The sequence below is a fragment of the Malaya genurostris genome, chromosome 3 (genome assembly GCF_030247185.1).
Source record: "Malaya genurostris strain Urasoe2022 chromosome 3, Malgen_1.1, whole genome shotgun sequence".
Classification (NCBI taxonomy): Eukaryota; Metazoa; Arthropoda; class Insecta; order Diptera; family Culicidae; genus Malaya; species Malaya genurostris.
Genome location: NC_080572.1, coordinates 129,700,583 through 129,714,548, shown reverse-complemented (window position 1 = coordinate 129,714,548; position 13,966 = coordinate 129,700,583). Strand labels below are relative to the sequence as shown.

General features: G+C 42.4%; 3 protein-coding genes across 10 annotated transcripts in view; all 3 read right to left on the bottom strand.

The window, feature by feature from the left end:
• LOC131437262 (zinc finger protein OZF-like) overlaps positions 1–13,966 on the bottom strand; it is a 320,204-nt gene that overhangs the window by 275,619 nt on the left and 30,619 nt on the right. The window lies entirely within an intron of this gene.
• On the bottom strand, positions 6,584–7,779 carry LOC131433985 (uncharacterized protein K02A2.6-like). The gene is made up of 2 exons (XM_058600605.1): positions 7,018–7,779; positions 6,584–6,937 (listed from the first exon to the last, which is right to left on the bottom strand). The coding sequence occupies exons 1-2, from the start codon at positions 7,777–7,779 to the stop codon at positions 6,584–6,586; spliced, it is 1,116 nt and encodes a 371-aa protein (XP_058456588.1).
• LOC131437261 (uncharacterized protein K02A2.6-like) lies at positions 7,963–11,603 on the bottom strand. The gene has a single exon (XM_058606488.1). It carries the CDS (start codon positions 10,228–10,230, stop codon positions 7,963–7,965), a length of 2,268 nt encoding a protein of 755 aa, XP_058462471.1. The 5' UTR covers positions 10,231–11,603.

The window sequence follows — 13,966 nt, the reverse complement described above, 5'->3', positions numbered from 1 at the left end:
GAATGAAGTGCACCACCGATCTCAGTGAATCCGATAGCTCTTTTCTTCCCACTCTAAGTCGATGTAGTGCTGGAAAGAAACAGTAATTTGCTACACAATAGCTCATATGAACCGCAGACCAGTGAGCTCACAGGCGTGTACACTTTGGTGAAAATCTCGGCGTTCACCATAGAGAATTTTAGAGCTCTTAATCAGTATTCTCGTGAGCTCAAGTGCCAGAGGAAAAAGAAAGTAAACAGACGCTCCCATTATGCGATCTCACAGCAAAGAACACAGAGGACATCACTGCACACTTTACCCTATACTTTTAGGACCGGAAGCCGGATCACATGAAATTAAACAGCAACCTATGAGACTATAGGAACTTTTGTTTGAGCCTGTTTGTGGAAATCGATCCAATCATCTCTGAAAAAATTGAGTGAGTCTCGTTTTAGACTTTTCGGAGACTATTCTCAATACTTCTGGAACCTGGAACTAGGAACCAGTATAGCCGGAATCAGTTCGTTTAGTTAGTTACTGAAATTCAATAGCGACCTATAGCACTATGATTTTTTTTTAATTTTATGAGTGACATTGTTTGACACAAACTCACACATATACACGCACAGAAACATACATTGCTCAGCTCGATGAACTGTTTCGAATGATATAGGACACTTAGCCCTCTGCGCCAATTTTCACTAGCCAATTTTTCAAGTGATTGGAAAAACTTTCTATATGAGAAAGGCAATCAGTGTACTCTCATAGAAAAGCATCGTTATCATGATTTTGTAATAACACCAACAAGTAGGTACAAATTAAATAAAAGATTTAGAAATTTAAATTTTTTGTCGTGAATACGACTTACTTTACTATGGGGCGCCTTTTCAAAATTAGCCATATGGAAGAAGGGGCAGTACTTAATCGTGAATATCTCGACTTGTATTAATGGCAGCAACATAATTCTTGCACTATTTCATCGAAAATATTATCATGAATTTAGGATAATATTTTGAACAGTGTGAGATAACACTGATAACCCTGCTTCCAACGGCTTTATGTTCGCTGACCCAATGAATTCTTCTTTTCACACCGGTATCGTCCATCTGCTCGACCGTTACAGTCTTAACCTATTGCGTCAAGTGAATCACGTCGAAAATGAGCACAACAGAATTCTCGATCTTTGCTTTTCAAGTAAATCCGATTTTGCACCCAGAATTTCCGAAGCAGCAATTCCTATAGTGAAATCCGTTAGATATCATCCTCCCCTGCACATTGTACTTGAATCAAATCAAACGTTGCTTCAAATTGCCAGCTTTCCAGACAAGCACCGTGGCAATCCGCTGAGTTACGAAAATTAAAAAGTTTGAAAAGAACAGCTCTAAGGAAATATTCCAAGAAAGGTGGTTTTTTGCTCAGGCAAAACTATTTGGAAATAAATAAAGTTTATAAAAAAACAGCCAAACGATGTTATGCCAACTATTTGCGAAGTGTGCAGAGGAAATTAAAATCTAACCCTAAGTCGTTCTGGAAGCACGTTAATGAGCAAAGGAAAGAGCCAGATCTTCCTTCGTCTATGTACTACAACGATCAACCGACTTCTAGCTTGCAAGAAATCTGCGACATGTTTATGAAGAAATTCTCTGGGGTTTTTTCTAGAGATATTTTATCAACGGATCAAATCTCCCAGGCAGCACGGAACGTTCCTGTTTTGAGTCAATAGTTGAATTTCATCAATGTTGATATTAGCTCTGTCCAAAAGGCTATCGTTAAAATGAAGTCTTCATATTCTCCTGGACCCGATGGCATCCCCGCTGTCGTCTTGAAGAAATGTTCCAGCGGTATTGCAACACCCTTATGTCAACTGTTTCAACAGTCACTCACGACTGGAGTATTTCCTGTTGTTTGGAAATCTTCTTATATGTTCCCAGTGCACAAAAAAGGAGACAGGAAGAATATCGACAACTATCGCGGCATTACCTTACTTAGTGCAATTCCTAAGCTGTTCGAACTGGTTGTTCTGGAACCTATTTTCAATCACTGTAAGCAGTATATCGTAGAAACTCAGCACGGATTCATGCCGAAACGCTCAACTGCTACTAATCTATTAAGCTTTACGACGTTTATAACAGATGCTATGTCAAACGGTTTTCAAACAGATGTTTTATATACGGACCTCTCCGCTGCTTTTGACAAAATAAATCACGCCATTACTATCGCCAAACTGGACCGACTGGGTTTCGGTTCCTGTATTCTTCAGTGGACTGAATCGTACCTCTGCAATCGACGGTTGGCGGTTAAGATCGGTGATGATCTATCTAATGATTTTTATGCTTTTTCTGGCATTCCACAAGGCAGTCATCTCGGACCACTGATTTTCCTCCTGTACTTCAATGACGTGAACTTTTTACTGAGTGTCCCACGATTATCATTTGCCGACGACCTTAAGTTATTCAAAATTATTAAGACAACTGAGGATGCCATTTCCCTCCAGAGTCAACTAGAAATTTTTTCGGAGTGGTGCGAGATTAATCGAATGACATTAAATATCAGTAAATGCTCGATCATCACGTTCACACGGAAAAGAACACCTATACGTTTCGACTATTGTCTCCGAGGATCTACGATAGATAGAGTCACATGTGCCAAGGACCTTGGGGTTTTTCTTGACGAACAACTGAACTACAAGCAACATATCTCGTACATTGTTGCAAAAGCTTCACGTTGCCTGGGATTTGTAATGAGAACTGCTAAGCACTTCACAGATATCTACTGTTTGAAGTCTCTCTACTGCTCGCTTGTACGTTCAACGCTCGAATATTGTTCGGCGGTATGGAACCCGCTTTACCATAATGGGAATATCAGAATCGAATCAATACAGCGCAGATTTGTTCGTTTCGCTCTTCGCCAGTTACCATGGAATAATCCTCATCAGTTGCCGAGTTATGAAAGCCGCGGACTGCTTATCGGACTCGATACACTGAAGGTGCGACGTGATCTGTCCCGTGCATTGCTAATCGCCGACGTTTTGTTGAACAATGTCGATTGTTCAGCACTTCTTTGTCAAATAAACATAAATGTTCGCGCACGAGCTCTTCGCAACAACAACCTCCTCAGAATGCCTTTACGCCGCACTAATTATGGAATCAATGGCGCCATCATTGGATTGCAACGTTCTTTCAATGCTGTTTCGACGGGTTTCGATTTCCAAGTCCCGCGCAGTCGAATTAAAACTAGTTTTTAAATATACTTAGAAATAATCATTAGGACCATATTTTGTCTGTTGATTATGTATATTAGTAAATAAATAAAATAAAAATAAAATAACCACAAACAACTAAAAAATTAAGTTTTCTGAAAATTTTAAAACAACGCGGAAAACTCTTTACTTTTGCTTGGATTTTTCGCGCAAGGACGACGATTTTGAGGTAGTCAGGCACATATCTTCAGCTGAACGTTATAAGAGGGGAACCGTGGTCGAAAATCGGTCATTCGTCATCTAACACTCGATGTGGATAGACGAATAACCTACTACGACTAATTTCGATTTTGTTTTATTTTTTATTCGCAGTTGTCTACCTACCCAAGCTATGGGTAAAAACCGCCATAGATCCGAGAAGGATCCAAAGGATGCTAATCGTCTGAAGCCAAGTGATGTACAGGTAAACGACCGTTTGCTGAGTAAAAACCAATATACTGATCTGCCAGTTGATGCCGAAGAGGAACTGCAGAAGAAGGAAAAAATGCCGCCTTTCTACCTGAAGGGCTTCCCACCAACTCTACGCTCGGATTTCAACACACTGATCAGCAAAGGACTACAGGCAACAATCCGTTTATGTACTGAAGGCTACAAAATAACTGTTCCGGCTTTGAACCACTACAAAGGAGTGGAATGCTATCTGAAGCAGACAAAAGCGGAATAGTTCACACACGATATTGCCGCCAACAAACCTATGAAGGTTGTATTTCGAGGACTACCCGACATGATGGAAGCCGAACTAAAGCAGGCACTGTCGAAGGCTGGACTAAAGCCTTTGATGGTATTTAAAATGAAGCGACATAATACGGACAAAAAGTTTAGAGATCAACTGTACCTGATTCATCTGGAGAAGGGCTCCATCACCATGAGTCAACTGAAAACGATTAAATCGTTATTTCACATAATCATCGAATGGCAAAAGTATAAACCGGTACATCGGGATGTCACACAGTGCACGAACTGTTTGAACTACGGCCATGGAGCGAGGAATTGCCACATGAAAAGTCGGTGCGGGAAATGTGCCGAACCACACAATACCAACGATTACCTACTAGATGACATCGCTGTAAAATGTGTGAACTGTGATGGCGACCATCCATCTACTAGCAAATCGTGTCCCAAACGTGCTGAGTTCACAAAAATTCGACAACAGGCGTCCCGCAAACAATCAACGACCAAGAATGTTCCACAGAAAGATGAAGTTAATTTCCCACGGCTCCCACCGAAGAGGGATACTCCGAATTTGCCGCCACTTCCTCGCAGCAATCCAAAAGATTCAGCCGCTGGATCACAAAAAGAATCTTCCTCAAAAATCCCTCCTGGATGGGGCAATAATCAACCACAAGCAAAGGATGACTCTGGTGATTTATTTTCTGCTGAACAACTGATCGTCATTTTTGAAACAATGACAACAAAACTACGAAACTGCAGAACGCGGTTTGATCAAATCAACGCCTTAGGCAAATTCAACATCGAATATGCAATATAATGAGTTGGTTATAGTAAATTGGAATGCTTGCTCACTCAGGAGCAAAACTGCTGAATTGTCCGACTTTCTTCAAGAGAAGAATGCCGATATTGCTATTTTAACTGAAACTCATCTTAAACCTGAAATTTCTATTTTTATTTCCAATTACAGGATTCACAGGCTCGACAGGGCAACTACCAGAGGAGAGGGAGTTGCCATTGCCGTTAAACGATCCATTCAGCACAGGCTTCTGTCAGCCTTTAAATTGCAACTCATAGAAGCCATCGGAATTGAGATTACAACGACGATGGGACCCATCATCATCATTGCAGCGTACTGCCCCAAACAAACCAATCTTCGAGATGGTACGTGTGCATCATTGAAGCGAGATCTGGCTATGCTCACTCGACGACAGAACAAATTCATCATTGCTGGGGACCTGAACGCACGGCATGAGCTGTGGGGAAACAGAAGACAGAATCGAAACGGATTCGTACTTGCCGAAGATTACGAAGCTGGATAATACAACATCTTTGCTCCGGATCAACCAACGCGACTTTCCAAATCGGGAGTTCATTCCATTTTGGATATATTCATCAGCAACATCGCCATAGACAGTTCTCCGGTTGTCTTCTACGAGCTCTCTTCTGACCACTTTCCAGTAATATTGACGTTGGGATCTTCACCAGAAACGGTGCCTATTCAACCTCGGAGGAACTATTATCGCACCGATTGGGTCCAATTTCAACATATCGCCGACCAACTTATCAATATCGATTTGCCACTTGATTCCCCGATGGAAATCGATGCAGCCCTATCTTCCTTCCAGCATTCAATCACAGTCACTCGTGATAGGACGGTTCCAGTACAACATATGCCGAGTTCCTCTCTTCAAATCGACAGTGTCACCAAGAAACTCATCCGACTTCGGAATATCTACCGGAGGCAGTATCAACGAACTGGCATCCTAGATAGGAAGACTACTTATAACAACTTAACTAGGATAATTCAGGAAAAGATATCTGAGCTTCGCAACAGGAACTTCCAGCAAAAGCTTCGAGAAATTCTCCCACATTCAAAGCCCTTCTGGTCCTTAACGAAGGTGCTTAAGAAAAAACCGAAGCCTATTCCTCCTCTGATGTCACCCCAGGACGCAGCTGAAGGAATACCTTTAATCACACCAGTAGAGAAGGCAAATGCGCTAGGCCAGCAGTTTGTGTGTTCTCACAATTTAGGACTTAACATTGTTAGTCCATATGAAAGAGCCGTTGCTGATAGCGTAGCTGAGGTTGACCAATCAGACAGCTTGGTTCCTGAGGAAAGTAGAGTCACTGCGAATGAGCTGATGGCTTTTGTGAAAAAATCCAATAATATGAAGGCCCCCGGTTTCGACAACACATTCAACATTGAGCTGAAACATTTGAGTATTCGTTCATTTGTCTTCTTAGCTAAAATTTTTTACAGGTGCTGGGAGCTTGGTTACTTCCCTTCAATGTGGAAGTTAGCTAAAGTTATCCCAGTTTTGAAACCGGGGAAAGATCCTTCCTTTTCCAAGAGCTATCGGCCCATCAGCTTACTCTCTGCCCTATCCAAGCTGTTTGAAAAGTCAATACAAAAGTGTTACGACGGGTTTTCGGAGGTAGCCGTGACCATGCGGTCATTAGTAAAACACGCCGTAAACGAATAAAAACTATACTATATTAGACGCATAATAACAGGAATAAAAAGACTGACTGTCCAGTCTGTATAACGCCGGAAACACAAGTGGCATCAGTTACTATCATCGCGTGAAATGTCAGTGACGAGCCCAGTGTTGCAATTCGTTGAGTACGACCATGTTGCCAGAGGATTATTCCATTTGCCCCAACATCTCCCTCCTAGTAGCGTTGATACGGGGTAAACCGCTTAGGTGGTCTTCGGACTCGCGAAGAGCGCCAGGGTTGATGTACACTTGGTGTAACTGCCGTAACAGTCTCAGAAGTAGATGTGGTTGTAGCGGTTGACGACATATCTGGTAATAGCTGTTGACTGACTGAAGTCTCAGGGAACGACGGTGACAACGACGGGGTTCTGACAGTGTCACTGGTTAAAGCTGCTTTCGGTGTTACTTCAGATCGAGGAGTACTCGTTGTTGTTGTTGTTGTTGGTAATTCCCAGGCATCGAGCAGGATACTTAATGGTAACTGTCGTGTCGTAGTCTGCAGGCTTGTTCCGGATGCATTAGCGAATGTCTTCGATTCCGAATCTGGTTGATATGACACCGAACAAGACGATGACCTTCTCCCAGAACGTTGTACATCACTCGACCAACTTTCTCGATGACGGTACCCGGAATCCATTTCCAAGTATTTTTAGCATAAACCTTCACGAACACGGCATCTCCTTTGTTCAGGGACCGTGAAGCTACTTGCTGGTGCTGGAGCGATTCTTGCGTACAGTTCGGTGGAGGACGTAGAAGTTCCAAACACGTTCTTAGGCGTCGACCGAACATCACTTCCGATGGTGACAAACCATTCGGTGCTGATTGATTTGGTGTACTTCGATACGTCAGCAGAAATGTATTCAATGCAACGTTAATTGATCCTCTCCCTTCTTGAATTTTATTAATTGCACGCTTCAAAGTATCGACGAACCGTTCAATCTGACCGTTTGATTGAGGGTGAAACGGTGCGGTAGTGACATGATCAATACCGTTTTCAGCACAAAACTGCTTGAACTCAATACTGGTGAACTGGGTACCATTGTCGGATACTAGCTTCTCTGGCATTCCCAGGCGTGCAAACAGGCCACGTAGAATGTTGATCGTTGCTGTACTTGTGATTCGCCGTGTCTGTACAATTTCAGGCCACTTGGAGTAAGAATCGACGACTAGGAGAAAATATTCACCATCGATGGGTCCGGCATAGTCAACATGAACCCGCTGCCAGGGAGACGATGATTTTGGCCAGGGTACTGGTGGAATATGCGCTGGTGATTTGGCGGCTGCAGCGCAATGCACACACGTTCGTACGTATTCTGCAATTTCAACGTCCAGTGATGGCCAGAACACGTAGCTTCGGGCCACTGCTTTCATCCGTCCGATTCCTGGATGGCCTAGATGAATTTGGTTGAGACATTGCTTGCGAAGCAGCGAAGGTATTACCAGACGATCGTTGTATAGAATGCATCCTTGCACTGTTGTAAGAGAATCTCATTGATTGAAATAACGTTGAAGCTCGCGATCTACGTTGGCTGGTAGTGCTTTCGGGCAGCCCTCCTAAATGAATCGGTAAACCTTGCTGAGGACCGGATCTCTGTGAGTTCTGTCTCGTACTGTTCTGAAACTGAGAGGTAAAACGTCGAAGGATTCGGAAACTACTGACCTGACGTCATTTTCAAGTGTCATTGCTGCTATGACATAATCTTCATCGGGCTTTACATGGCGGTTGATTAGCCTTGACAGTATATCAGCATGCCCGAACTTGTCTGTAGCCACATACTCTATTTCAAACTCGTACATAAGTAGTGTGAGGGCCCAGCGCTGTAGACGGTTTGCAGTGTATACTGGAATACCCTTGGTTGAGCCAAAGATGCGTAGGAGCGGTGAGTGATCTGTTTGCAGCCGAAATTTGCGACCAAACAGCATGCGATGGAATTTTGTAATCGCAAATATGATGGCAAGTCCTTCTCGATCGATCTGGCTGTAGTTGCGCTCGGCGGTTGCTAGAGCTCTAGAAGCATGCTGAACAACCTTGACCGAACCATCCGGAAAACGATGACTGATGGTCGCTCCAAGGCCAATCGATGACGCATCCGCAGAGACTATGATCTCCAGAGAAGGGTTGTAATGTGTTAAAAGCAGGTCAGACGAAAGAATTTGCTTGAATGTATTAAATGCACGATCGCATTCGGATGTCCATTTGAAGCAGGTAGATGTCTTCAGAAGTTCGTCGAGGGGGTAACGAAGAGAACGCATATTCGGAACAAATTTTCCATAATAGTTTATAGCTCCGAGAAACGAACGTACTCCGGACACATCAGTAGGAGCTGGCATCTGCTTAATCGCTTCGATTTTAGCAGGATCGGGACGTATTCCATGTTGATCCAGTAAGTGCCCCAAGTATTTAATTTGTTTACAGCCAAACGAGCATTTTTCTAATCGCACTGTGAATCCAAATTCTTGTAATCGTTGAAAAAGTGCGTTGAGGTTGTTCCAATGCTCTTCCTGAGTAGTTCCGCCAACTATGATATCATCAATGTAACCGCAAGTTTGCTTGCGACCAGCCAACATAGTATCCACTAGTTGCTGGAATGCTCCAGGTGCTGTTTTCACTCCGGGTGCTAGACGATTCACTTTATAAATGCCTCGATGAGTATTGATCGATAAAAGTAAACTCGACGCCTCGTCTACCTCCAACTGTAGGTATGACTCAGACATATCAATTATGCTGAAGAATTTACAATTAGCAAGTTTCACGAATATATCTTGCGGAAGCGGAACGGGGTACTGATGAGGTTGCAAAGCTTTGTTCAATCCGGTCGAGTAGTCTCCACAAATCCTAATTGCACCATTTGCCTTACGTACGACCACGATCGGAGCAGCCCACTCCGAGTAGTCGATAGGTGAGATGATATTTAATCTTTCCAGACAGTCGAGCTCTTCGTCGACAGAGCGGTACATTGAATATGCAACTGGTCGCTTTGGACGAAACACTGGTATCTGGTTCGGCTTGAGATCTAGTTTCACCTTGGTCTTAAGACAGCGGCCAAGTGTTGAGCTGAACACGGAAGGATATTTCGCCTTGAGACGATTAACAATTGAGACTGTTGATTTTTCACTAATCTGACGGCAAAACGTATTCATCGGAACCGTGTCAAACTGGAACAATTCGATCAGGTCCAGTCCCAAAATATGTAGGTTTTGATTCACAACAAATAAAACACTCTTTTTGGTCAAACCGTTCACTGTGATCATGCAATCAAACTCTGACAGTAGTTTAAGAGGATCACCTGATGCTGCTTTAGCACACACCGTTGGGAGTCTTGTTAATGGTTTTCCGAGCCTGTTCCAGGTCTCAAGTGACACAACACTAATGTCTGATGCGGTGTCGAACTGTAATTTCACTGATACACCATTAAGTTCAACTGTCACAAATTTTCTGCGTTCGTTTATTGAGTTCACTTTTACTATTTTGATATCCACTTTCACACTGTTTGTTTTCCTCCTTTCTTTCTTCGAAGACGGCTTCGCTGTGCGACAATAGCCTTCTTTATGCCCGTAGCGATTGCAATCCGAACATTGATGAGTTTGGTATTGACAATAGCGAGTATAATGCATAGCACCGCACTTCCAACAAGGGCTTGGTGGTACTTTGTTACCTGCGTAGAATGATGCTCGCTTTTCATCGCGTTGCTTCGGAAATCGCTGCTGATGAGAATAACGAAATAATTGTTCCTGATTTTTCCGTGGAATTTCCTGAGATTGTTGCTGAAACTGGTGCTTTTTCCGTATGGCATTGATCGAGCTTCCAGTATTTTCGATCATGGCAGTATCATGCCGAAGAGTTAGAAGTCGTTGACATTCAGCTGATAACTGTTCTAGCGTGACGTCGGTCCTTTCTTCGATTCGAGTGAGCAACCTTGTACGGATTTCGCTGTCGGCCTCGTCTTTCAAACCGCAAACAAAGACTCAACATTTAAACTGCTCTTCCGTCATTTTGCCTAACTCGAATTCTACGCAGCTTTTATTGATTCGGCAACCATACGATACGTAATCCTCGGTGGGACCTTTTACAAGCTGTAGACAACGATAGCGCTTACTGACGGTAGATTCCGTTGTACCAAATAAATTTCCGAGCTTGCTGATTGTTTCATCGAAAGTAAAATCACTAGCAGTTTTCGGTAGGGATGGGTATCGAGAGGTAAAGTATCGATACTTGATATCGCGATACCGTTTTGTAATTTCAGGTATCGGTATCGATACTATAGGAAGAAGTATCGATACTTATTATCGGTATCGGTATCGATCGAAAATGCAAGCTAGGCCGATTTTGATTAAACTAGTCTTCAAATAATGACCTCCCCAAAGATCCAAAACGCTGATGATTGGTTTTGAGATCCTTTGTTCACCTTTTGAGTTACAAACAATTTCAGTTATTTGAGAATATCTTTAGCAATTGATCAAGAACTCTTTTTTATATTTCAATACCTCGCGAGAACACCTTTCCAACGAGATATAGATGAGTTTTATCAAACAAGTTCGCGCTTGCGGAGTTATTAAAAACGGTATCATCTCACTTCTTAGTTGATTGAGTCTGTTTCTTCTATGAAAACCAAAATTCGTTATCCAAACTGGATAAGAACACTCATTGGAAGTGAAAGTGAAAGACGTCAAACGACAACTTTTGTCGCACATTATCCTACTGGCTAATGAAAATAGGCGTACGGATGGTACTGAGGTCCCCAATACTGAAGTATTTTTTTGCTAATTGATATTAATGAGGAAACTGATGGCAAATCGATTCCCATGTATGCAGAGGGTTGCATTCATTCAAATTATATGTTTTAATAGTTAGGTCGATTATTTTAAATTATATGCTCTTACAGAACTTCGATACATACTTACATCAGAAATCATTCGAACAATGGGAATGATCTTACTAAGAGTTGTATACTTTTCTTTGGACATTTCTTTGGTTGCCAGACAGAATGGGCGCTTTTGGTGTCGCTGGTTGCTCTTTGATTGACTATTAGAGTGGGATCTAGATAATGTTTACTTTAAGCTAGTATCGACAGGTATCGACCATGAAAATATCGATACCACGCGATACCACTTTGCACGGTATCGATCCTAAAAAATCGATACTTTAGGCTTAAGTATCGATACCTTGAAGTATCGCAGTATCGATACCCATCCCTAGTTTTCGGCAAAATAAAGTTGTGATAGCGCTCATGTTCCGAAATTCCAAGCTTTCGCATTAATAACCTCACTCTTGCAGGTTCATCTAACCTCTCTGCGTCTTTCGAGAATAAATCTTCATAACGTGAAAACCATGCTCTGAAGGTTATGTTGTTTTCGACGTCATATCGGAACTCTTTAATATTTCCTGCTAGCGAGTCGAGGACTGCTTCAGGGTTCGCGGGTACATTCACCTGTATGTTACGTAGCATATTATCCTGCTGCTGGAGGAACACACGTTGCTGTTCGTGGGTTTGCTGCTGGTTTTGCAGGAGCTGATTAGTCACGAGCGACTGTTGCTGAAGCTGTTGAAGAATCTGAACGATGATCATGTCCGTTGGTAAGTGCTGTGGATGATCAGAATCCACGCCGGACATATTGACTGGAGCTTGGTTCGGCATTGACATCACAAAACTTTTCCGATTACACGTGGATGACGCGATTTTTTTCCCGGGCGGATTTTACCGCTAACTTGGACGAGAAAAAAAAATAACTCGCGCTCACGAATCTCGTCGCCACTGTTACGACGGGTTTTCGGAGGTAGCCGTGACCATGCGGTCATTAGTAAAACACGCCGTAAACGAATAAAAACTATACTATATTAGACGCATAATAACAGGAATAAAAAGACTGACTGTCCAGTCTGTATAACGCCGGAAACACAAGTGGCACCAGTTACTATCATCGCGTGAAATGTCAGTGACGAGCCCAGTGTTGCCATTCGTTGAGTACGACCATGTTGCCAGAGGATTATTCCATTTGCCCCAACAAAAAGCGAATTCTTGCTTTCGCAGATGAACAGGATATATTTCTGGAAGAACAGTTTGGGTTCCGGAAAGGAAGAACCACCATCCACCAACTCACAAGGGTTAACAACGTCATCCAGCAAAACAAATCATTGTCCAAAACGACTGCCATGGCAATATTGGATATTGAAAAGGCATTCGATAATGTGTGGCACGATGGACTGGTGTTCAAACTGCATCGGTATAATTTTCCCATGTATCTTATTAAAATTATCAAAAATTATCTTGCAGATAGAGCATCCCAGGTTTCTCTGAATAATGCACTTTCAGAAAGATTTACTATTCCTGCTGGTGTACCCCAGGGAAGTATCCTAGGTCCCATTCTATACCACATTTTCACATCAGACATCCCATCTCTTCCAGGTGGTGATGTTCTGTCACAATTTGCTGATGATACTGCCATTCTTTACAAAGGTCGTGTCATTAATGCTCTGAAGAATAAACTACAGACAGGTCTGGACGCTTTAACGGAATATTTTACAAGCTGGAAAATTGTGATCAATGCAGCAAAAACTCAGGTCATCTTGTTTCCACATTCAAGATCTCCAAAACTTGTTCCATCAGACGAATGCAGAATACGATTCGGTGATGAGGTCATTCAATGGTCCGATGAAGTTATCTATCTAGGACTCACCTTTGACAGACATTTGATATTCAGGTCACATGTTGACAAAATCATTCAAAAATGCAGCATACTCATTAGGTCTCTGTATCCGCTGATTTGTAGAACATCTAAACTGTGCCTGAAGAACCAGATGGCTGTCTATAAACAAATCTTCTACCCCGCAATTGAATACGCAGTCCCTGTTTGGCGGGGCTGTGCACGAACACACAAACTTAGGCTTCAGCGCATTCAAAGTAAGATCTTAAAGATGATTCGAAATCTACCCCCTTGGATAAGGACTAGTGAAGTACATGAGATGGCCTCACTGGATATACTAGAACAAAAATTCGAACAATACTGCACGAAATTTGAAGAGAGGTGCTCAATCTCTGAAATACAAATAATTCAAAATTTGTACGTATTAGGTTAGGGATAGTTATAAGTAGGTAGACATTTTATAAATAATTAAAATAAATATTATGATTAAACATTAGTATGTAAAACAAGAGTAACTAACACACCTAATATTAATAACGAATCGTATGAATAACAAAGATGAAAGGCCAAAGGGTCAAAACAATTGTACTGTAAAATGTTGATGTTGATACACAAAAATAAGATTAATAAACAGATATTTATGCAAAAAAAAATGCGAAAATCGGTCATATCTTCTTGTGCGTTGGATGGAAGCAGACGTCGGGGCGAGAAGACGCATTCAAACAGCGGCATCGGAGAGCACACCTTCTGCGTGGTTAAAAACCTCAAACGTTCAGGTCTCATTTGCCTTCCGGTCGTCAAGGCGAGAAGACGCATTAAGGTAGCGCTTCGCCGTGGTCACGGGAGTTCGCTGCCTATCCCGGGGTTTCACGCACTTTACCCAAAATTGTGAGAAAACGGGGAAGAAAACTGAAAT